We start from the raw sequence: 22,386 nt of genomic DNA, 5'->3' as shown, positions 1-22,386 counted from the left end.
AACTTCCAATATATCCTGAGCAGGAAGGCAACCCCCAGGTGCTTTGTTTGATGTCAGCCTCTGCAGAAGAGGCCAGGGGAACATGAGGTGTTTGAGCAGAAGTAAAATTGAGTGCTTTTCGGCTGTTCCCCCTCTCTGCCTGCGCAGCTGACTCCAAAGCATTTGGGCCAGGGCTTTTGGAGGGGGGCTATTTGCTTCCCCCCAGAGGGGCTGTGGGTCTTGACAGGGGCAAGGCTGAGACCCAGCCCGCTGCTGGGTGGGAGCAGGGCTTTTGGGGAGGCCAGGTGGGCCAGCAAGTGACATCAGCTTAAAATCACTGTGCTTCCTATTGGCATCTAATGGAAACAACAGTATCCAAGTACCCTGGCTGTTTCCCTGTGCCTCCATTACCCTCTGGTTTCCGTTTCCTTAGATGTTTAGTTACATTTAGACATTTTCTTCCAAGCAATTGTGTAGCTGCTTAAAACAACCCAGCAGCAAGTGCTGACCTAAATGTAGAGGCATGCTGATTGTCATCCTCCACTGTTCGTGAAATCTTTACATTTAGAACATTTCTGAGAACTTGAAGGGGGAAAAAAATCATAGGAGTGAGTTAATTTCATGAATTTCACAGCAGCATTTTTACTGTGTGATGCCTGTTTGCAGGTGATGCTACGTCAAGTCCAAAACTCCGCAATAACCATGCGCCGGGAGGCTGATGTCAAGAAAAGGATCAAGGATGCAAAGCAACGGTGAGTGCAAGGTGGTTCAAAGCTTGGATTTTCCCAGACTGTTCATTCCATATGCTCAGATGTCTCTCCTACTTTTCTTGTTTGGTGGAGGGAACAGTTCAGCTCAAAGCTTAAATATTTGTTGTCGTCTTGTATATCCTAGCTGTTAGACCAAGGAGACTGAGTTTTTGCTATTCTGGTTGCTTCTGCTATTCCCCTCTTACTTGCTGAAAGACATCTTTGGATTTGGCCTGTTTTCTGTATATGTTTACGTGTTTTTTGTGTCAGCTTTTTTCACTCTTTTGCTTTTTCATCTGCAGGTGCGATTCAGGAAGGCGAACAAATGTTAGCAAGTTACAGTGGAGTGGCTTTTAGAGTTGTAGAGGTGTTTTATAAAAACTTGCTGAGTTCTGTTATAGTCAGTGCTGTGAAATCCCAAAAGACATTGTTCTATCTTATCTCTGGTTACAATTAACTTTGCTATCGATGTACTCGCAAGAGTATTTCACTCTTTGTATACAGTTTTTTTTGCAAATTTGTCATATGCATTTTGCAAATGAAGTTGTAACCAGAAGCAGATGCTCTTAAAACAAATGCTGAGACTGAGAAAGTTAGGGATTTGTATATACCAAGTCTCTGTTCCCACCTAGTTGTTTTGCATGCTAGTTTACATGGCTGCTTAGGTCAGAACTATCCCAGACTTGTTGCCAGAGATAGATCTAATGCATCTTAAGATGCTAAAAATAAATAAATAAATACTGCTTTACTGTGAAAGTGCTAGAGCTGTGATCTGAAGAATGCAGAAACTCTTGGAAGAAGCTGTTTTCTTCAGCTTCCATGTACTTTTCCGTGTACAGCTTGTCTTCTGATTCTTGGTTTTGATGATACTGGTGCACAAAGTAAAATTTTGTGAATGGTTTTATGGCCTTCCTGCCAATGGGCAAAATACTTTTTCCTTTTAAAAAGCTGAACAACAAACAAAGAACTTGAATAATACAAGTTCGTTTGAAAATAGCTTCTCTATGCCCTTTACTGACTAGTTGGAAATGAGAGATTCCAAGTTTTCTTCAGCAGTTCTTTCTCTTTGAATCTAAGAAGGTTTGTAGGCCACAAAATGTAAACCAACTGATTTGGAAGAGTACCCCAATTGTAGATTCATCAAAAGGTTATCTCTAGTCAGGTTTCAAATATGTGATGATGAAGAAAATAGATGTATGTGAGAGCTAAGCAACAGCAGAAGAAAAGGCCTCTTTTGTTTGAATTTCTGTACAGACTTGGCCATGTGTGCTCCTGGGCAAGAGCTGCTGGCTGCTCCACCAGCTCTGGACAGGCATATGACTTCCCCTGGGTCACTGCATTTGTCATCGGTGATCAGAGACAGTTCAGAGGGTCAGGCTTTTCCATAATCTTGTACTTTATCCAGAAAACAGAAGAAATTCCTGAAAAATGTGTATCATAGGAAACCTTCTGTACAAAACAATTTCTGTAGCCTCTCAGAAAACTCTGAGTTATAGAGAATGTCCTAGGACAGTTTTCTGGTGTTTCTCTGGTGCTGGGTGCATCAATGAAAGAAATGCTTTCTGGTTTCCAAAGCTTTTGTAAGGTCAGGTTATAAATCAGCAGACAGGACAGATACTAGAGTCCTAGTAATAAAATCCTGCGCTTTTGGCCCACCACTTAGTTTTCCATGGTTTGGATGCTAATTTGACCTCCTGTCCTCTCTGATAAAAATGAGGAGATGCCCTTCCTATTTTGTAGCTGAGCGCACATTGTTACTTGAAATGTAAGTCTGTACATCCTTTTCCGGAAGTTAGAAAAAGAAAATTAATCCCCAAGATGGGTGTTTTGCCACACATACTCATGCTCAAATCAGTTGTTCACCTGGATGAGCTGAGGCCAAAAGGGTAAGGTTCTAGCCCTAGCTTCTATGTTGGTAGTGCTCAGAACACCTCTTGGCAAAGGTTTAGATTTAAAATTACTGAAAGCTGCTATTCCAGGTGTTTTCCTAGTAACTTATTTTAGAGTCATCTATTTCAAAGGAAGGTATGTTACAGGGTACCTATATATCTCTGTGGGGAAGAGGATGACTTTAAACAGAAAATGAAATAAAATCTGAAATAAATATATTTCAGGGGTTTATTTTGAGATGCTTGACTGTTAAGACAGACTCACATCTTATATCTGCAGATTATTATTGTGCAGTGCTCATGCACAGCTCATGTTCTTTTAATATCTGATATTGGTAGACAGTCAACAGGTAATTTTAAAGAATTCCACTATCTTCAACTAATTGCTTAAGCAGCAGTCAAATTCCTAATTGGGATAAAGCACATAAGTGCAGAGAATTTGATGTGAGGGGAAAAATAAGGGAGATCAGAAATGAGAGGAGTGGTAGGACAGTGGTATAGACTATGCTTTGCAATAGTTAGAAGTTTGGACCTCACACTTGATGATACCTTCAGCCTGAAACTGAGGATTGTCATTATGAAAAATCCTCAGCATCAGAGATCTACATCTGGAAAATACAAACCAAAATAGCATTGGAGAAGGCCGGTCTGTACCTAACAGTACTTTCATAAAACTAGTTAACTATAGTTTTTTTTGAACAAGCATATCTGATATAAAAAACAGAATCCATTGCTGAAGGAGAAGGCATATCCAAATGAATAATTAAATTATCTGAACAGAATCCTGTCCAGCCTAAATTGATGTCTGTATTGCAAAGTTTTTGTATTTTGTCCATGTTTAGTTGTAATGCACATTCAGCAAATGCTTTGTGTTTTTGAGAAATAGCAGACTACAGGACAGGTGTTAGTAAACCCATAATGCTCAAAGGTGCTGGATTTCCATACCCTCTGTCTAATGACAGCAAATAATTAGTTTTATTTTCAACATCCCTGAGGCTCTGTTTCATTCTCTTACAGGGCACTGAAAGAACCCAAAGAACTGAATTTTATCTTTGGTGTGAATATTGAGCAGCGTGAATTGGATGGCATGTTCATTTATAACTGCAGTCGACTGATAAAGATGTATGAGAAGGTGGGCCCGCAGCTGGAGGGTGGCATGTGAGTTCTGGTGATTTTTCAGCAATCTTTTTGCTCAAGCCTGGCATGTTCCTACATATAACTTAGGCTGTGCAATAACCTTGTTCTGCAATAATCGTTCTTCACAAGCATGAGGCTTACTCATTTTGTCAGCCTTTAGTTTGGATTCTGACAAATAAATTATATTTAATATTGCCCAATATTTCCCTGGTTTCTTGATAGAGTTTTCTACACAGATTTTGGTTTTACCTGCAGCAGTATGAGGCTTTTGTGCTCAATGCTGGCATTTGGGGCTGATAAATACGGTTAGCAATACTGCTTCATTCTAGGGGCACGGAGAATGGATCTTTAAAGCAAATACAAATATTTGAGCCCACCTTACTTTTTGCATGCTGGCTCAAGTCTGATTTAGAAAGCTGATAAATTAAAACCAGTACTGCTGCAGGAATGGGTGGGTGAGTGACTCTGTGTGTAGCCTGCTATTTTCAATATTGTTTGTCTGAACAACGACCCGGTAGTTTAATGATGTTTGTGACTGTGTGTCCCTCTTCTAGGGCATGTGGTGGAGTGGTAGGTGTGGTGGATGTGCCCTATTTGGTTCTGGAGCCAACCCATAATAAACAAGACTTCGCCGATGCCAAAGAGTATCGACACTTGCTGAAGGCCATGGGAGAGCATTTGGCTCAGTATTGGAAGGATGTTGCTATAGGTAATGAAACTTCACAATTACCAGGGGCTGGAAGGGAAACTTGGGTGGCTGGAAGGCAGCTAAGGGGTTGGGCAGCCAAGAGAGCAGGTGGTGGTTTTTGTGATAATGGCTCCTTAATGAGCAGGGGCTTGTTTGTTTTCCAGCCCAGAGGGGTATCATCAAGTTCTGGGATGAATTTGGTTATTTGTCAGCAAACTGGAACCAGCCTCCATCTAGTGATCTACGCTACAAACGCCGGAGAGCCATGGAGATACCTACCACAATTCAGTGCGGTGCGTCTGACCAGGCTGCTATTAGGAGGCTGGTCCTCCCTGGGGAAGTGGGGAGGGACTCCTGGCTGCAGTTGGAGAGCAGCTAAATGGGTAGGAGATTTGAGATGAGCTTCACCATCATTATCCCCTTCTAGGGTTAGTCTCCTGTGCGTTGCCTTTGTCTGCATTTGATGGTACACTGAGACATCTTGGTGTAAGATTCCTTTCCTGCACAGTTTACTAACCGTGACGTTCTTCAGGTGCCCTTACAGAACAGGGCAGGTGTGGCCAACAGCAATATTGAGAATGGGCTTAGAAATGTCATATGAACTCAAACTGGCCAAAGTCACCCATCCCAACACTAGAATAAGATCTGAAACTTCCCTGTAGGCAATGGAATGTGGCCAAGTAATTTGTATTCTGATGCACTGGCCTGCTAATCGGTACTAGGTGTGAGCGTGGAGGGGAGCCATTTACTGTCAGCTTTCAAATTTAATGCAAGTTCTCTTTTGTGCACCTCTTAAACAGCTCTGGCTAAGCCCTTACTTGGCTAAGGGAGATTTCAGCACAACCACTTTGTCTCTTGGTAGAGGGACACCAGACTCCACCAACCTCATTTTCCCCACAGGACATGGGGATGAGGATGTAGCAAGGAATGTGAGGCCAGTCTTGTGGAATTATTTTGTTAGGCTCTGCTGCCTTGACAGTTTTCTGTCCTTTCCAAGTTCTTCCCAAAGAGGAGGGGCTTTCCTGTCATTCTTCTTGTCCTCTGCTGCTGACATCCTTCCAGAGCCTGATTTAAGAATGTTTGCATTTTCTTGGCAAAACTTAATTCTTTTTTTTAAGCTGTTGATTTCGTGATAGACCAGCAATGCCCTGGAAGCCAAATCTGTCTTCCTGGTTCATCTAAAATTTATTAGAGTATTACAATTTTTTTTTTAGTGGATAAATCTCTGACTTGTTTTGTGTTGATATCAGTAAGAAACAGCCTGACTTCTGAGATGAGCAGTGATTTCCGGACTGGCTGTTCAGTTTGGTTTGTACATGCTGTCATTGCAGTAGTTAGTGTGAGGTCCTTTAGTATCGGTTGATGCCAGACTTCATCAAATTCTTGTTATGGATGCCTTGTACAAGTTTTGAGGTCTTCCTCCAAGCATTTTGAGAGCATGAGGCAAGAATTGACTCAGTATATCCTGTCACTGTCCGACTTTCTTTTTTTGGCCACTAGTCTTATTGTCGTTGGATATACTTTGGAAATTGGTGTGGTCTTTGTGTGTTAAATGGGTTTGAAAAGTGCTATGGAACAAAATGATTTTGTGGCTCAGGCTGTATATTTCTGACTTGCAAAGTGTTTGTCTAACAGATGTATGTCTGAAATGGCGGACTCTCCCGTTCCAGCTAAGTTCAGTGGAGAAGAATTACCCTGATAGCTGGGTATGCTCTATGAACCCTGATCCTGAACAAGACAGGTAAGAACCAGTTAATATAAAGACTTTTCTGCAGCGTGCCTTATCTGCACGTTTGGGGTTTTTTTTTCCTGGTCATCTGTTCTTTGAGAACAATTGAAGGGATAGGCAGTAATTCTAATTTGGTTCCTCTCATTGGCCCAAAAGGTGCTTCGGAGAGCTGCTGCTGTTGATTGGACCCTGGGGATGAGGCTGCCCTGGGACAGCCCTGGCAGGAGCCCAGACAGGGTATCTGTTGCTCTGAGTACCTAATTTGCATTCCCTGAGCTGCCGTTGGGCCTCTGGGCTTGTGGAAATGGGCCTTGGATGGGCTGGGCTCCTGGGATGGCCTGAGAGTAGGCAGGGAAGGGCATCACTCAGGTTCCTCCACCTGCAGTTATCTTTGTGCTCTTCTGTGTATGTGCAGATGAGCTTTTTTGTCACATAACCTAACAGGAACTTGATTTACTAATGCAAGAGTTTAAATTTTCTATTTGCAATACATTGAAAATTTGGAGGCGTTTGTCTGCATTTCATGTGAGAACATGTTGGGATGTTGGTTGGAGCAAGTTAGAGTGCCTCTGCAGTGTGCGCATGCAAGGTGTCATCTCACATCTCCCTTGCAGGGAGGTGGGAAAGGGCAGGTGAGATGCTTTGGACAGGTGATCCAAACTTCTGGTCATTTCAGCTTCTTTGAAAGGGATCGTAGGAGTCTTACTCTGGGAGAATAATAGAATATTTTTTGGATTGAGTAGACCCACATGCACTTTCCAACAGTGAGTGCAGTTGTGACCTTTTACACAAGGCAGCAGGTTTTCTACAGAAGTTGCCCTAGCACTCCTCTGGCTTGGTGCTGGTAGAAAGCAGGGCTTACTTGCAGTCACTGCACTTCCAAACTTCCCTTCCCAGTGCTCTACTGCCTGATGTTTCTTGCTGTGTCCTTGTGCCATGAGTTGGATACCTTCACCTCTGTGTCTTGACCATGTGCCCCAGCTGTTCCATTCCAGATATTAGTACTGTCTGAGGGAGGACTGAGGATTTGGGAAGCATTGCTGTTGCCACCATGGGTGGGGGGCCTCAAGCTTGTGCACCATGAAGGTCTGTGTGGAATCTCATCCAGCCAAGTTGAAGATGAAGTGCTGTCAGAGTTGATGTTCAGACTCTATCCTGGCATCAGAAGATCACATGGTGGTTTTGGCTGCCTTGGCATTGTCTGCCTCTGTTGTTCCACTGTTGGCACTGAGCTGTTCCCCACCCTTCTGATTTGTCTACGTACACCTCTGTTTCTGCTGGTGGCATGTTGTCCTGGATCATGGGAGCTGAATGCCCTTCTCCATCTCCATCATGTAAAGCAGTCACCCCTCCTACTGCCATGGTCTATGTTGGGATCAGCACTAAGAGTGGCACCATTGCTCACTTTGTCACAGAGAAAGCAGCGTGTCTGTCACACTTCAATGTCAGGCTCACTCTCTTCCCTTTTCCTACCTAAAATCCATTTGGGTCCTAAATGGCGTTTGGACTCGTGGCTGAAACACCAGCTGAAGATGACTCTCTGGCTTAAAGCTCCTTGAGCGTCACCAAAGCCTTGGTGCCAAGTTACAGGCTATTCTGACTACAAAGATAATTCTTCTTCTGACTTGCTGCCTCTAGTGAGGCAATCTGTGGTTTTGAGTGTCATGAGTAGTCTTAATTGTTTCCTGTTGCTGGAACCAACAAGCGCTTTCATACTTTCTTTGGCTGCAAGATACAGCTTAGCAATGTTTTCAGCCTCAATCCATGCAGTGGCATAGGAGATGGCATTTCTATGCTGGGAAACTTGTGTATGAATCATAGAATCATAGACTGGTTTGGTTGGAAGGTACCTTAAAGATCATCTAGTTCCAATCCCCCTGCCAAGGGCAAGGACACCTTCCACCAGGCCAGGTTGCTCAAAGCCTCATCCAACCTGGCCTTAAACACTTCCAGGGATGGGGCATCCACAACTTCTCTGGGCAACCTGTTCAGTGCCTCACCACCCTCATGGTGAAGAATTTCTTCCTAGTATCTAATCTGAATCTTCCCTCTTCCAGTTTAAAGCCATTGCCCCTTGTCCTATCACTGCATGCCCTTGTAAAAAGTCCCTCTCCAGCTGGTGCTTTTTTCAGCACCAGTATGGTGCCACTTGCTCAGCTTTATCTTTGGGAATTGCAGCTTTGGTGTCAGACAGTCATTTTGCAGTGATGACAGATGCCTTCTTAGCTGAGGAAGTAATTGCTCTATGAAAAACTCCCCTGCAGTCATTCAGCTGAGAAGAGGCTGATGGAAAAACTGCTACTTATGCTCCTTTTCACTGACAAAGCTGATCACAGTATGTATCTCGCAGACTAGGGGATATCCCATCAGTTGGAAGGTTTAGGATCAGAGATCTTGATAAAATCATCTCTCTCATCAGCCTCTTGGAGCTCTGTGTGATCCACAACGAGAGCAGGGTCCTCTCTTTATCTGTAAGACTCGTACTTGCAGGAAGTTTTTAATGGCTTGCCTCCAAGGCAGTGTAGGAGTCAGCTGGATCTCTTGTGTTGTGCAAGAGTTGTCTTGGTATTGCTGCTGTCCTGTCTCACATCATCCCTCCATGACTTTGCTCTGAAGGGGTTGATCCTGGTATGTCTGTCCACAACTCAGTTCTGTGACAGGAAGTGAGCCTGGGAACCCCTCAGTCCCCTCTTCTTCCTCTGGCAGTGCTCCTGATGGCCAGCTGCTCAGCCAGGAGTTTGAAGGTGATGCCAGTCCACTTACATGAATTTCCTACCTGCACTATCCTTCTCTCTCAAGGACTATTCCAGGATTCTGCATCTGAGAGGACTTGAGGGAGTAGGATACTCGCCACTGTTTTGTAGGCCATAAGCTGAACAGGATGGGTAAAGCAAATAATTAAGAGATACTGCAGAGGAAAGTTTTGTGGCCTTGGGCAGCAAGGCGAAGTGCATCTTCTGTTGGAAGGCTCATGTAAATGATGTCTTAATCACAGGTTACTGGTAATAAGCTTTCCTTTCTAAATGGAAAGGAAGTCTGTAAAAAGAGGAATTGACATGAAGATATAAGTTGATAAGAAGGAAAATTGCTGTAAAAGTCCAGGTACAGAAACAGTATAGAAAACCAGTTGCAGCTGTTCCTAAGCTTTGTTTAGTTCCTGCACTCTGAATTGATAATTCCCAGCATAAATGGCCTGGTTTTTAACAACTGTGCTTTTGATCCTTAAATCATGTACGTGTTTCCCAAGAAAAATCACTGTTTTTGAGATTGTGGCTGCTGCAGAAAGGAAGGTGGTTTTACTGCTGCATTTGGGATGGGATATGGGGACAGTGCTGTGTGCAGTGCAGATTCTGCTGTTGTTGCTCAGGTTGTCTTGCATTTGCTTCATGCTAGATGTGAAGCTGCAGAGCAGAAGCAGAAGGTACCACTGGGAACTCTGAAGAAAGACTTGAAATCACAGGAAGAAAAGCAGAAACAACTGACAGAGAAAATCCGCCAGCAGCAGGAAAAGCTGGAAGCTCTGCAGGTGAATGTGGAGGTCTCCAGCTAAGCACAACAGGTTTGAGGGACCTCCTAGTGCAAATGGCTGATGCTGAGTCGTGTCTCTCTCAACCTCTAATGCCACCTGTGCTCCTTCATCGGTAGGGGCTGTTTTAATAACAGAGAACAAGCATCTCAGCTTGCATTTCATTTTCTGCTAGGAAAATAGGAGTGACTGCTGCTGTTCAGATGAAGGGATGTCTCTTGAAGGACACAGAAAACACCGTCTTATAATTGTTGATTTTAAACCTGAAAACTGTTTGCTGGGCTGGGTTCAGGCAGGCCCTGACAGCTTTTAAAGATAGTCTTTCTGATTATTTTTTTTTTTTAATAGAAAACCACTCCAATTCGATCTCAAGCTGACTTAAAGAAACTGCCTCTGGAAGTGACCACACGGCCTGCGGGGGAGGTAAATGGGATAGCACTGTAGGCTTTGTCCTCTTCTGTGCTGTCCTTAGCTGCTCTGAAAAGCAGTACCCGACTCTTCTGTCCTTTCTCTCTCTGTACCCTCATTTGTTTCAGAACACCCAGTCACAGACCCGACCTCAGCGCCCACGATCTCCTCCTTTACCTGATGTAATCAAGAATGCTCCCAGCAGACCACCACCACCTATGCCTCTTCCCAAGTCTATCAGTCAGCTGAAAAAGAGCTCTTCAGGTTGGCCAAATATCAGCACTCCCAAACTGGCAAGCATACTCTCCAAGGAGGAGGCCAGCACTTCCGGGACACACCAGCACACTATGACAGCTGGAAAGTCTAACAGTGCTTTAAAAACTCTTGCTAAACCAGGTACAACAACGAAGCCACCTTCTGCTGCCCTGCAGAACCCCAAAAGCTCACATGAGACACCCAGTCCAAAAGCTGCCAAAGTGCCAGCACCAAAGAAATCTGCCACTGTCAAATGCCCACAGGTGAGACTTGATGGGATGAGAAGTGTCGGTTCCTTACCTACTATTCTGCCTAGCCTGACTTGCTCTGTCACATGGGATTTGCACTGTAGTCCTTGTGCAGGGCAAGGTTACTTTTACTTTATTCTTGGGTTAGGGTGCCATTCTACACCCCTTGTGAAGACTTTTTTCATCTCTTTCCTGTTAGACTATCCCAGGAAAAAAAAGAATGTGGAGTGCTAAAACCTTCTGGAGAAGCTAATTAACTATCAAATGGGTATCAACTGGATGCTGAGCATTTTTTTTTTTTCAGCTTTGCTGAAAGAAGGTTTTGGTTGGTAGCTGGAATTACAGCTAGAACTTGTTTGCTTCCTACAGGCCTCCACCACTCGGAAGAGGACGTTGAACACCACAGAGGACGGGTCTGAGGATGAGGGGGAGCACAAGAAGGAGAAGACAAAACGAGGCAAATTTGTGGCAGTGAAAGAAGAGAAGAAAGATTCCAGTGAGGTGGTGGTAGAGGTGAGAGTGCACTGGTTTCCCCAGCAGAATGTATTTGTGAAGCATTTATAATCTTGGTGGGAGGCAGCTAATCTGAGCTCTCTCTGCGCACAGCTCACAGACAGTGCTGGGGAAGAAGAGCTGGCAGAACTGAAGAAATCTCAGAAAGGTGAGAAATGAACCCTTGAACTGCCTCCGGTATCTAACACAGTGGAAAAGAACTGTGGCAGAACTGGACTTACTGGTTAAACGTGATTTCATTAATGAGCTTTTTAAAATAAGAATTAGTGCAAATTTGGGGCCCAAACCCCAAGATGACTCAAACTTGCATGAAACATTCTGGCTCGGAACCTCTTGATTAGACAAGAGGCAGTTGCGGTGTGGGAAGATCTGTAATCTGAGGGCTGCATCACGTTAACGGGTGTGATGCTTGGCTGCATGGTGTAGACTGATGTCATGCTCGCCCTTCCTAACTGAATGGATCGTGGAGCTACATTAGCTGGGAAATGCTGAGGACGGTGCTGCAGTGAGAGAAGAGGGGCCAAGAGACCCCCCAGGAAAGATGACAGCCAGGATGGTGTTGCACCTTCTGCCAGAGCAGGGCATTTCTTCAGCTTGTTCCCAAGGAGCTGTCTGGAAAGTGACCCACTAGGAACATGTGGCAAGTTGTCCTAGTGGCCAACACAAGCCTGCAAAGCCCATGTTAAACAGCCCAGGGTACAGGAGAAACTTTCTGTCTGAAAATGCCATGTAATTTCCTTGCATCTCAATGTTTCTAAGTAGGATTTGCACTGTGTGACAGTGGTGGTTTTACAGTTTATGTACCATTTGAAGGAATTGTCACAGGTTTAGATTTGCTCCCTGCTGAGGGTGGCCGTCTTCTCTAGAGCTCAGGCAGAATGTACTCTCCAACATCTGAATGTTTGCAAACATTTTTACTGTCGTCCTCCTTGCAGATAAAGGGCTGCATGTGGAAGTGCGCGTGAACAAGGAGTGGTTCACAGGCCGTGTCACAGCTGTGGAAATGGGCAAGCATGCAGTACGCTGGAAGGTGAAGTTTGATTATGTTCCTACAGACACCACACCAAGGGATCGCTGGTAACTATCTCTAGCTACTGGATTTTGGAGGCTTGTTTTGCTTTCAGGAGGGAGACCCCATTTTACTTCCATAGATTCTGAAGACAAATATATTGCTGTCATGTCAGGGAGCATGTGTGTGCTCAGGACTGTCCAGCTGCTTCATAAGGAATGAACATGACAGACTCCATACAGTCTGCCCACACTTCGATGTGATGTACCTCTGGAAGCAGCTGTTGTGTAATCTCGAGGTCTCAGAGTGACAGCTGGATACAGGTTCTGATGAAGCTGTTAACAGTGTTTCAGGTATGGCCAGTGTAGAAAAAGATACCTGACTTTCCATTAATATTTTTTTTTCAGGGTGGAGAAGGGCAGTGAGGATGTGAGGTTGATGAAACCTCCCTCTCCCGAGTACCAGGCTCCAGATACGCAGCAGGAAGAGGAGGTGGTTGTGGCTAAACCTTCTACCTCAGACTGTGTCAGAATTGAGCCAGACACCACTGGTCCCAGCACCAGCCAAGAAACAGTAGACTCACTAGTCCAGATCCTTCGGTGGGTTCACTGCAGTTCCTGTGAGCTGCTGCAGTCTGATTGCTTTAGTCTTTTACAATTCTGACTTTGTGTTTTTCTTTCCTGCATAGAAATTGTTTGCGGTACTTCTTACCTCCGAATTTTCCTATCTCCAAGAAGGAGCTGAGTTCCATGAGCTCAGAAGGGTTGTTGGCATTTCCGTTGGTGAGTTTAGTATTTCCAGAAAAGTAAGTTAGGGGTTTTTCCCCACACACATTCAATTCTTATGGCAATCGTGCATCCTGTTGATGCAAGATTGCACTCTTCAAAAGGTTATTTGAATCCTTAGCGGACTAACATAGCTGAAAAAAAGAATGAGAGCCTCTGAAACATGCCTTAGGTCTTTTGACAGTTGTTGTCTGATGATTTTTTTTTTTTTTTAATTACCATACATCTGCGTGGGAAAACTGTTCGCTGCTACTATCCTAATGCTTTTAAGCATTAAAAAAATTGAGGCCAGGTTAGAGGTTTGTAGAAATAGGATGTAGGCATATCTGTTTGTTTTGCCTTACACATGTAACTTAATGAGGAGGCAATCTTAAAAATGGGAGAGAACATGGAAGCCAACACCTCTCACACTTCTCCAGGTGAGCAGGCTGACCACCTGTGAGTCAACTGTACATCTTCAGACTTTTGGTGTGGCCTCCCTTTATTTGAGCAAAGAACAGATGGGGCTGAGCCTACACCAGTATCTGTGTGCTGGTATTGGAAGGTTCAGCGCAGGCTGAAATGCGGAGAAATGGTACTAACTTCTCTGACTTCTCTCTTCTCTGACATACCACAAAGGGAGACCTTTTTAGGAGGCATCTATAGGTGACAAGTCACCTACAGATGACCAGATGACAAAAGCCACTGCTTGTTTGGTAGTCTTCAAAGTGTGCTACTCCCTCACTCTCAACATATATATTGGCAGTCTCTCTTATCTCTTCCTCTTTTCTCTCTGTTAATTCAGGCATCTGCTTGAGTTACTAGTCCTGCTGCTTCTGCAGGACACTTTGACCTTGTCCAGAGTTTTCTGCAAGTGTAGATGTTCCTGCCTCGCAATAATAAGCTGTGTTGTCTGGGTGGCCTATACTAAGGAAACTCACTACGTACGGGGGCTGTCAGATCTTTCTATAGCATAACTGTGGTTTTAGGCTTTTTAAAACATGCTGCATCCTTAATCTGAATTCAGACAGCTTTTGTTGCAGTTCTGACCTTTGAAGAATCTGAAAACCTGTGTGACTTTTGTGCTGCCTGCAGTAGGCAAATCAGAAATTTAAATCTGAGCATGGTAATGACTGTGGGTGGGGCATGCAGGGGCACAGTGTTGGGCTGGTGGTGTTCCGTCACAGGGTGTCGGTAGCTGGACTCTTCTGCAAGCTGTGAGTGCAGGGGTTTTCTTGGCGCTCGGTGCTTTTTCTTAATGTGTCATCTGTTGTGTTTTGTCTTCTACAGAAAGAGTATTTCAAACAGTATGAGGTAGGTCTGCAGAACCTGTGCAATTCATATCAGACACGTGCTGACGCCCGGGCCAAAGCCTGTGAAGAAAACCTCCACAGCTCAGAGAGAAAGCTGAAGGAAACAGAGGAGAAACTGCAGAAGCTGAGAACTAACATTGTGGCCCTTCTGCAGAAAGTGCAGGAGGTGGGTGACCAAGGAGTGTGAAACCAGAGCAGCAACCTTCCCGAGACCCAGGCCCCTCCAGGCACCTGAGATGTCCAGCGTTTAACTGGGCTTCAGTTCTTTCTCAGTTGGGTGCGACTTGGGCTTAGACCATCAGAAGCAGCTGAGTGCATAGCTGTTGTCACTGCCCACCTTTTGGGATCCAGGCTTTGAGGGGTCCTGATGAGTGTTAATTTCCACAGATGGATTTTTCATGGTGTGTACATAGTGCACAGCTTCTATATGTTTTCTGCTTTCTGCTATGAAACATGGGGCTGCAGGAGAATTTCCCTGGGCATAGGCAGTGTTCTGCAGGGAATTTCTGCCCCATTCTTGGGCAGAAAGGTGGTGCTAGATTCTGAATGCCATGTATAGAAATGCAAGCCTTTGAACAAATAATATTAAAAATTTTATGCTGAAATCTATTTATTAATTATACTATGAAATGTTAAGCTAAAATAGTAAATATGTATTTAAATAAAAGCTTTAAATAAATAAACTTCAAATAAAAAACTACTTTAAATAAAATTAAGACCACCCAATGGAAAAGCTACTGAAAGCAGATGGAAGCAGTTGCTCCCTATTAGGAAAATGTGTGTTAAAGCTGAAAAAAAATTAAAATACTAACTTGACCCAGATCAGCACAGTAAATATATTCCTTGAGTACATTGTTTGAGCATCAAGTGCTGACTGGTTTCCAGGCATTGTCTGTCAGACTGTGACAAGGAAAGCTGGTGGTGCTTTCACAGCAGATGTCAGCAGCTGGAGAGTGCTGGATGTCGAGGCGTAAAGGCGGACCAGGACAGATGTTGCAGGGGATGCTGTGCTGCTCTGTCTTGTCCATTCTTGCACTGTTATTCAAGATTCACTTTTCACTGGTATTTCTTGTGCCTTTGGTTTCAGGACATTGATATTAATACAGATGATGAACTGGATGCATATATTGAAGACTTGATCACGAAAGGAGATTGAGCAGCTCCAGTACAAGTCCTAGAGAAGTGCAGAGGAGCTGGTTGCTGCGATGGGAGATGTGGATTCCTGCAGTGGAGGACTACGGCAGCTGATGAGGAACGATGATTTTTAGACTGTACTTGTGTTGGTGTACATCTTGTTCTTGTGACTTTACATGAAAAAGACATTTGTGCTGTTGGCAGGAAAATTTTTAACATTGTAATTCTCTGAATCTCTTCCTTTTGTTTATAAATATTTATTTTTTAAAAGAAATAGGAACTGTGCCTGATATGATGGGAGGGTTGCTGTGTGTTTTTAGTGAGGTAAAAGTGTGAGTACCCGTTTTGCATCTGGGGTATATTCATATGCCAAACCTGGAAGACCAGAACATCCTGCCTAGCAGGTTGTCTCAAGTAAGAACCTGGCAGCAACTTAAAAATAAGCCTTGTGTTATGGAAGAGGAGGTCAGGTCTTAGACTTCGAAGATACTGAACTTGGGCTAGAGAAAGCCAAGTCAAGAAATTGAGCTACACAGAGGAGATCAAGACACAGTCCCTGTGTGAGCATGAGTGGAGGGATGAAATCTTGGTGGTTCTGAGGGGGCTGGGGGTAGGGGATTGGCACTTGGCAGTGCAGTGAGGTTCCTGAATAAGAGATCTCCGAAAGCATGTGGAGTTGTCAGCATGCTAACAGTCGGAGGCTGAGGATCTTTTTAGAAGAGGATGGCCTCCTAGGCTGCTTGCAGTTGGTTGTGATCATCATAGGGAGAAAGCTAGAGTTCAGATTCTTTTCTGGCAGTCACCTTACTGCACACTTTTGCTGATGTTTCTTTGAGACGTAATTGCAATGGCAGAAGAACTCCTCGACCAGCTGGAAATAAAGTGACCATCTGTTCTTTTGTCACTCCCTCAGGTTTGTGTTGCTTTGATCAACTTGCTCTTCCAGGTAATTTTATTAGAGTGCTGGAATTTGGAGCCTTTGGAGCCCTGCATCACTCGGTCAGCAGCAAGGACAATGCCTTTCTCTCCTCCTCCCAGCTGGAGGCTGCACCACAGCTCCTAGCAGACCACTTGTGGCCAAGGTGACTCGGTTTGAGTTCATGGGCTAGCCAGCTTCTCAGGTCTGCTAGGACACGATGTCCATGAACTTGGTGCTCAGAAAACTCAAATCCCCTACAGCCTCGTGGTTTGAAGAAACACAGTGTGATCAAGAGGTGCCCACCTTCAGGAACATCAAATGAAATGGACCATTGGGTTTCTTTTGACAGATTAATGTGTAATAGATGTTTTGCAAAAAAATTTCCAAATTAAACATCTGTTGCACAGAAAAAAATCTTAAGTGCTAATGGTTTTATAGTCCTGGAAAACTCCAAAGTTCTACATACTGCAGGAGAGAGGGAAGACTTTTGCTTATTACCTGAATTCCAGGTCCTTGTAACAGTGCACAATTGAGACTGACTGCTTTCATTCAGGATCTGGGCCCGGACATCCTAGTATAAATGAAGGTAAGGAGCATCCCCCTCCACCTTCCTGGACAGAGGGGCAGCGTTCCTTAAATGTAGGAGCAAGCTCCACCAGTCTTCTCGATTTCCATACGTGCACTGGAGGTTTTGTTAATTGTGATGGCACACTGGTGCTTCAGATGAAAATGATCCTTCTGCAGAAGCTGAGTTTTATCTTAAGGTGAAAGAAGAAATCTTTGTCCTTTCCAGGTGGCCAGCAGAAATTCTGAAGAACCAGATTTCATTAAAATACAGTTCAGAGATGCTGCTGCTTGCAAGCTTTAATTCATAGTGGAGTATACAAATGTGGGACTAACAGATCTTACACATTTCTTGAGCTTCTAACACAGTTTGATCCCCTACTCCTGCTCTCCTGTTAGGAAGGTGTTGCTGAGGTTTTTCCCTCTGTTCTCTGGAGACTTCTCGTTTCTAGTTTTAACTTTTTTCATTTTTTTGATTTTCTACCAAGCATTTTTTATTGAGTTACATTTCTTCCCTGGAGTTACTTTCATTAATACAATTATTATGTCCTTTCTAAAGTTCCGTTTTGCTAGGAAAAGCAAGAACTTTTAGGTGCCAATAAAACAAGTTTTTCATTCTCAAAACCTTCCTGGTAGTTCTTCTCGGCAGCTCCCTCAATTTGATCGTTTGTTGGTTTTGGGTTTGTGTTTTTTTTTTTGTAACCTTATTAAGTAGACCTATGTGTAACATTAGGTTTTAGTAATGCCTTTCAATAACAGGAACAAAGTGATCTCTGGAGGTCATTGAAATAACCTGCTCCAAGCAAGGTGTACTCAAAAGCTGTATCGCATTGTTCAGGGCCTTTTCCAGTTGAGCTCTTCAGAATCTTCAAGGATGGAGGTTGCACCACTTTTCTGCATCGCACACCTCTCCAGTGAGTGTATTCTCTTGCATCTAACAAGGGTGTCCCTGTTGCAGCTTTGGAGGCTGTTATGCCTGTAGCATACCTACAGCTACCTTGAAAATACCTCACCTGCTGCAGCCTTGGCAGTTAGACCTCCATGGTACAGTTAAGCCTGTTGATGCCATGTCTGTGCTCGGTTCCCTCAGTCTTTCTCCTTCCAGCTGTTTCTTACAACATAAATGCTAAGAAGTACACCAGTTGCATTTTGAACAATATTGCCTCTCTTTATAAGACCACCCTAAGTCCCTCCTTTATGCCCATCATTACAGGTACCCATTTTGGAAATTCCTCCCACAGCTGCCACCTAGATACTTCATAACATTCATATTTCTATTGGTAAGGTTGCTAATTTATGCATTTAATAATGAGACAGGAAAATAACTTTTTTAACATGAACTTTTGGGTCTCGTGATTATTGTTCAGGCCAACTTTGCCTCGGCCTCTCACCTGCTGTTGCGCATGGCCTTGGGGGGCTCCCGTCAGCAGGACCATGACTCTGCTTGTTGCTTGCCTCGCTGAAGTGCCAGCCTTACCCTGGAACCCGAGGTCTCTGTCGGTGACCTTCCACCTCATACGGATTTGCCCAGTTTCTCTTGCAGAGTGGAACAAGAACACCTGAGCTCATGGCAATCGGTCCCTATCCCAGTGTGAGAGAGACAGTCCTGCCTGCACATCTTTGAAGGTGCTGCGGTTCCTTCAGTGGAGGCTTGAAACTCCACATCACCACCATCGGATCCAAGGTTTGATTTTTACAGCAACAGGATCAATGTTTCCTTTTCTTTGCAAGTCATTCCTGCAGCCTATAGCAAGGACCAGCTGGGCTTTGGGGTGCTGCTTCCTTTCAGCTGCCTTACAGGGCTATTCTTTCTCATGCAGTGGGGCACACTTAGTCTCCTCTTCTGCCGCTGCCTTACCCAAAAGGCACAGCAGACTTCTCTGCCAAGAAAATCTTTTTGGTCTCCAGGACCTAGGGTATCTTCATCTGCTCAGGAGAGTACCAGTTATCTTGAAATCTCTCTTAGTGGCATCTGAATTTGTTCATGGTCTCAGAGTCCTGGTCACACGTGACCTAAATTGACCAGTGCCCACTGTGTGGGATGAGACCAGACGGGCAATTCGTGGATGATCTTGCTATACACTTTCTCATCAGCAAAGCTGCAGCTGCACAGTGGGAGCTGAACAGACCTTCCTCTAAGCCTGCGCTGGAGGGAAGGCTCCAAGAAGGCTCTGGAGCACCCTTTGGGAGGTTTCAGTGTATGTGGAAACCAGGTGCTTTGGGCCAGTCCAGCCTTCAAATGCTCTCTTTTCTCCCTGGGCTGCCCCCATTGAGGAGAACAAATCGTAAATTCACCATCCTCTCGTCCTGCTGGGAGCTCCTCACTGCGGGGTGCCACCACTCTGGCTGGACCAGAAGGAGGCAGGGGACAGGGCTGAGGATATTAAGGCTCTTCTAAGGCTGCTGTTGTTACTTGAACACCCGAGCAAAGCATCTGAGCAGGGTGGGACATGTTGAGTCATGTAGGTAAAGCAGCAGCAGGGTGCTGCAGAGCCCTTCACTCATTGGGAGGGAGGAGCCTGACTCCCTAGTGTCATGGGCAGCTGGGACTGGAAGGAAAAAAACAAAACAAAACAAAAACAAAACAAACAAAAAAAACAAACAAACAAACAAACAAAAAAAACGAGAAGCCTTGGCTCATCCTGGAAGAAGGGAGGATGGGTACTAGTCCAGGGTGTTTGCATGGTGCACTGAGGCCACAGCCCTTGTTTTCCCTGTCTTCTTCCTGAGAAGCTGTAGCTGCCCACAGCAAGCAGCAATGGTGCTGTGCTGCTGTGTTGTGCCAGGCTGCCATGCCTGGGGCTGGGTGCCCAAATGAGGCTGTGCTGTGTGCGCAGGTGATGGGGTGGGCTCTTGTCTGGTTGGGCTCTGCAAGCTGCAGTGAGAAGCCAGGCTGGGGCCAGTGCCACCACACTGGCTCCTGCTGCCTGCAGCCCTGTCTGATCTCAGAGTATGTGGTTTTGATTTTGCTCACCGAGGAAGGCATGGCCAGCTGTGGTGCTACAGGTCTGGTGGCCTTGTGCCCTCCTCACCCAGCATGGCACTGGCACCAGGGCTATTCCCCTTCTGCCTCCCTTGGGCCACACTCAGCCAGCATGAGGTGAAGCTGCTGGCTCAGCTGCCAGGTGTGGGATGCATGGTGGGATCCCTCAAGCAAGGGCACTGCCACCAGCTCATCAAGTGCCTCTTTGTCTATGCAGGAGTTGCCAGCGCCTGGGAACACAGGACATGTGTGGAGGCATCAGTCCCTGGTGCTGCCCTGTCTCCAGGGAAACATCTCCCCGCGGGTCAGGCATCCTCAGTCCCTGCCAGGGCGCCTCCACCCTGCTTTTGTTGGCTCTGCTGCATTTCTTTGGGAGACAAGGGGATAAAGTCTTCCTGCTGCAGCTGCCTGGAAGTGGCTCCCCTTGCCCTGAAAGGGTCAGCTGGCTTCTTGGAGAAGGAGTGAAGGCAGGCACTCGGCACCGGAGCCAGCCCTGGGCCAAGGTGCAGCAGCGCCTGGGGCTGCTGCCGGCTGAGCGCACAGTGGGGCCCTTGTCAGACTGCCAGGAGCCGTTGGCAGCTACTTGTCTTGGGCCCTGCAGGCAGCTGGGCATCCTCTGCCTAGCCCAGCTGCTCCAGCCGGGGAAGGAGGAGCTGCTGGGGCACAGCAGCGATGCTGGTGCTGCTTTGCCCTGAGTGCAGCAGCATGGGTGCTGGGGTGCAGGTGCTGACTCTGGGCCACTGAGATTTCCACATGCCCTTGTTTCTCCTCTCTTGCCTCTGCGCCCTCCTGAGACCCCCCAGCTCTGCCTGCCTGGCGCAAGCCACTGCCCCAATGTACCAAGCCAAGGGACGGTTGGAGCAGGCTGGGTTGGTTTGTGTGTGTTTGTTTTGTTTTATTTTGTTTTTAAATCCTCTTCCACCCTGCCCTGCAGCACACCTGAGTGTGGCCACAGGAGGTTTATCACATCCCCGTTGCCCGCCATGCCACCGAATCAGCCCTGCTCTCTCCTGGAGTGCCATGGCACAGGCATGTCCCTCTGTGGTGCCAGGGGAGGCGGCTACAGTGGGATGGAGAGGATGTGACTGAGCACTCGGCGTATGGAGCAGTGCTGCAGGGCATGGAGCCCTGTTCCTACATGTGCAACCACGCTGGGGCTCGGCTCCCAACTGCTCATCCCAGATCCTGCTCTTGCCTTGCTGTCCTTTGCCTTAGGTGCAAACATGGGCTCAGCACTGTCTGCTCCTGGCAGGCCTCCACTCCGCAGAGCTGCTCACCTGCTTGCAGGCACAGTGGTAGCTGGAGAGGAGAGTTGCTCTGCCCCATGGCATGGGCAGGACCAGCCTCCCACCTCTCTGTTCCCCCCCAAACCCATCCTGCATTGTGCTGTAGGTCCAAACCAGCTGTTGCCCAGAGAGCCTGAGCTTTAAGAGCTGGTTTTGAAGCTGGATGCAGTGCCTGTGGGTAACAGGAGCACGGATATGCTGGAGGCATCTTCCAAGTGTAAAGCAGTGGATGCACATGGAGCAGAAACCCTGAAAGTACGCAGAGCGCTCTCTGATCCTTGTCTGTGCAGGAGCTTGCACCCCAGAGCAGGGAAAGCATGTGCCCTGGCTGGCGTGGTTACTCCTCACATGACCTCGCTCTGTCCCTGTGCTCATCCTGTGCCTGACCAGTCAACACTCAGGGTCTCTGTGGCCACCAGCCTGGAGGACAGATGGGGGTCTCACATGGCTTCACCCAGGACAGGGGCTGTGATGGCTGTGTGAGTGCAGCTGGCCCCGGTCACCTTCCCACAGGCTCTGGCCCTGAGCATCGCTCCAACCTTTCCCCAGGGGAAGCCCCAGAGGGTGGTGAGGGTGATGGCGGAGCCAGCTCTGTCCCTAGAGCGCAGGATGATGCCCTGCAGCCCACAGGGCTGGTGTGGGGCAGGTGCCTTGGGTCTAGGGGCTAGAGGACAGCGAGCATATCTTGTGCTGAGGTGAGACATGGACAGCGAGGCTTCCAGGGAGGGTCGGGGGAACAGAGTGGGTGACCAGCATGGATGCAAGCACGCGGGGCCATCCCGAGGGCAGCAGGGACCATGAACCCTTCCCTGTTTCCCAACCTTCCCTCCACCATAATGGGATGGCTCCCGCCTGCCAGCCCCATCATTGCCATCTCCTCTCTGCTGTGCTCCTGTAGAGGAAGGGGGCTGTGGTGGGTGCCTGCCCCTCCTGGGATTCCACACCCCCACACCCCCGGCCCCCCTGGCTCTTCCTCAAGGGGTCTCCTTACCAGGAGACTATTCATGTTCCCCTCGTGCAGCCGGGAGCCGTGTCCGTGGCTGGCCTGGCAGGAGCCCCAAACGTTCTGTGTAACGTTCTGTTTCAAACATTTCATGGGGAAAGAAAAGTCTACAGCTTGAAGGAAGCAAGGCTTGGGCAGGGGCAGGCACTGCCTGGAAGGAGGGATGGGCAGGATTTTTTATTTTTTTAACATGCCATTGGTTAAGTAGAACTGCCCAGCTGAGCTGAAGGGGAAGGAGAAGCAACAGGAGACTGGAGTATGAGCCTGCCCTAGTGCCCTGGGCTGGCATA

The 22,386-nt window shown here is 46.5% G+C and overlaps 1 protein-coding gene across 1 annotated transcript in view; it reads left to right on the top strand.

The window, feature by feature from the left end:
• The window catches only part of MORC2 (MORC family CW-type zinc finger 2), a 40,517-nt gene extending 24,887 nt beyond the window's left edge, over positions 1-15,630 (top strand). Inside the window, exons 10-24 of the mRNA XM_009696935.1 lie at positions 646-731; positions 3,635-3,775; positions 4,309-4,463; positions 4,607-4,735; positions 6,078-6,183; positions 9,565-9,697; positions 10,046-10,120; positions 10,234-10,623; positions 10,978-11,121; positions 11,215-11,269; positions 12,057-12,198; positions 12,538-12,729; positions 12,819-12,912; positions 14,185-14,373; positions 15,295-15,630. Of these exons, the coding sequence (XP_009695237.1) occupies positions 646-731; positions 3,635-3,775; positions 4,309-4,463; positions 4,607-4,735; positions 6,078-6,183; positions 9,565-9,697; positions 10,046-10,120; positions 10,234-10,623; positions 10,978-11,121; positions 11,215-11,269; positions 12,057-12,198; positions 12,538-12,729; positions 12,819-12,912; positions 14,185-14,373; positions 15,295-15,363 (2,100 nt within the window). The 3' untranslated portion in view covers positions 15,364-15,630. The remainder of the gene's footprint in view (positions 1-645; positions 732-3,634; positions 3,776-4,308; positions 4,464-4,606; positions 4,736-6,077; positions 6,184-9,564; positions 9,698-10,045; positions 10,121-10,233; positions 10,624-10,977; positions 11,122-11,214; positions 11,270-12,056; positions 12,199-12,537; positions 12,730-12,818; positions 12,913-14,184; positions 14,374-15,294) is intronic.
• The last annotated feature ends 6,756 nt before the right edge of the window (positions 15,631-22,386 follow it).

This window comes from Cariama cristata, unplaced genomic scaffold (genome assembly GCF_000690535.1).
Source record: "Cariama cristata isolate BGI_N322 unplaced genomic scaffold, ASM69053v1 scaffold14403, whole genome shotgun sequence".
Taxonomy (NCBI): Eukaryota; Metazoa; Chordata; class Aves; order Cariamiformes; family Cariamidae; genus Cariama; species Cariama cristata.
The sequence above is the reverse complement of the archived record's forward strand: the minus strand, read 5'-3'. Positions and strand labels throughout refer to the sequence as shown.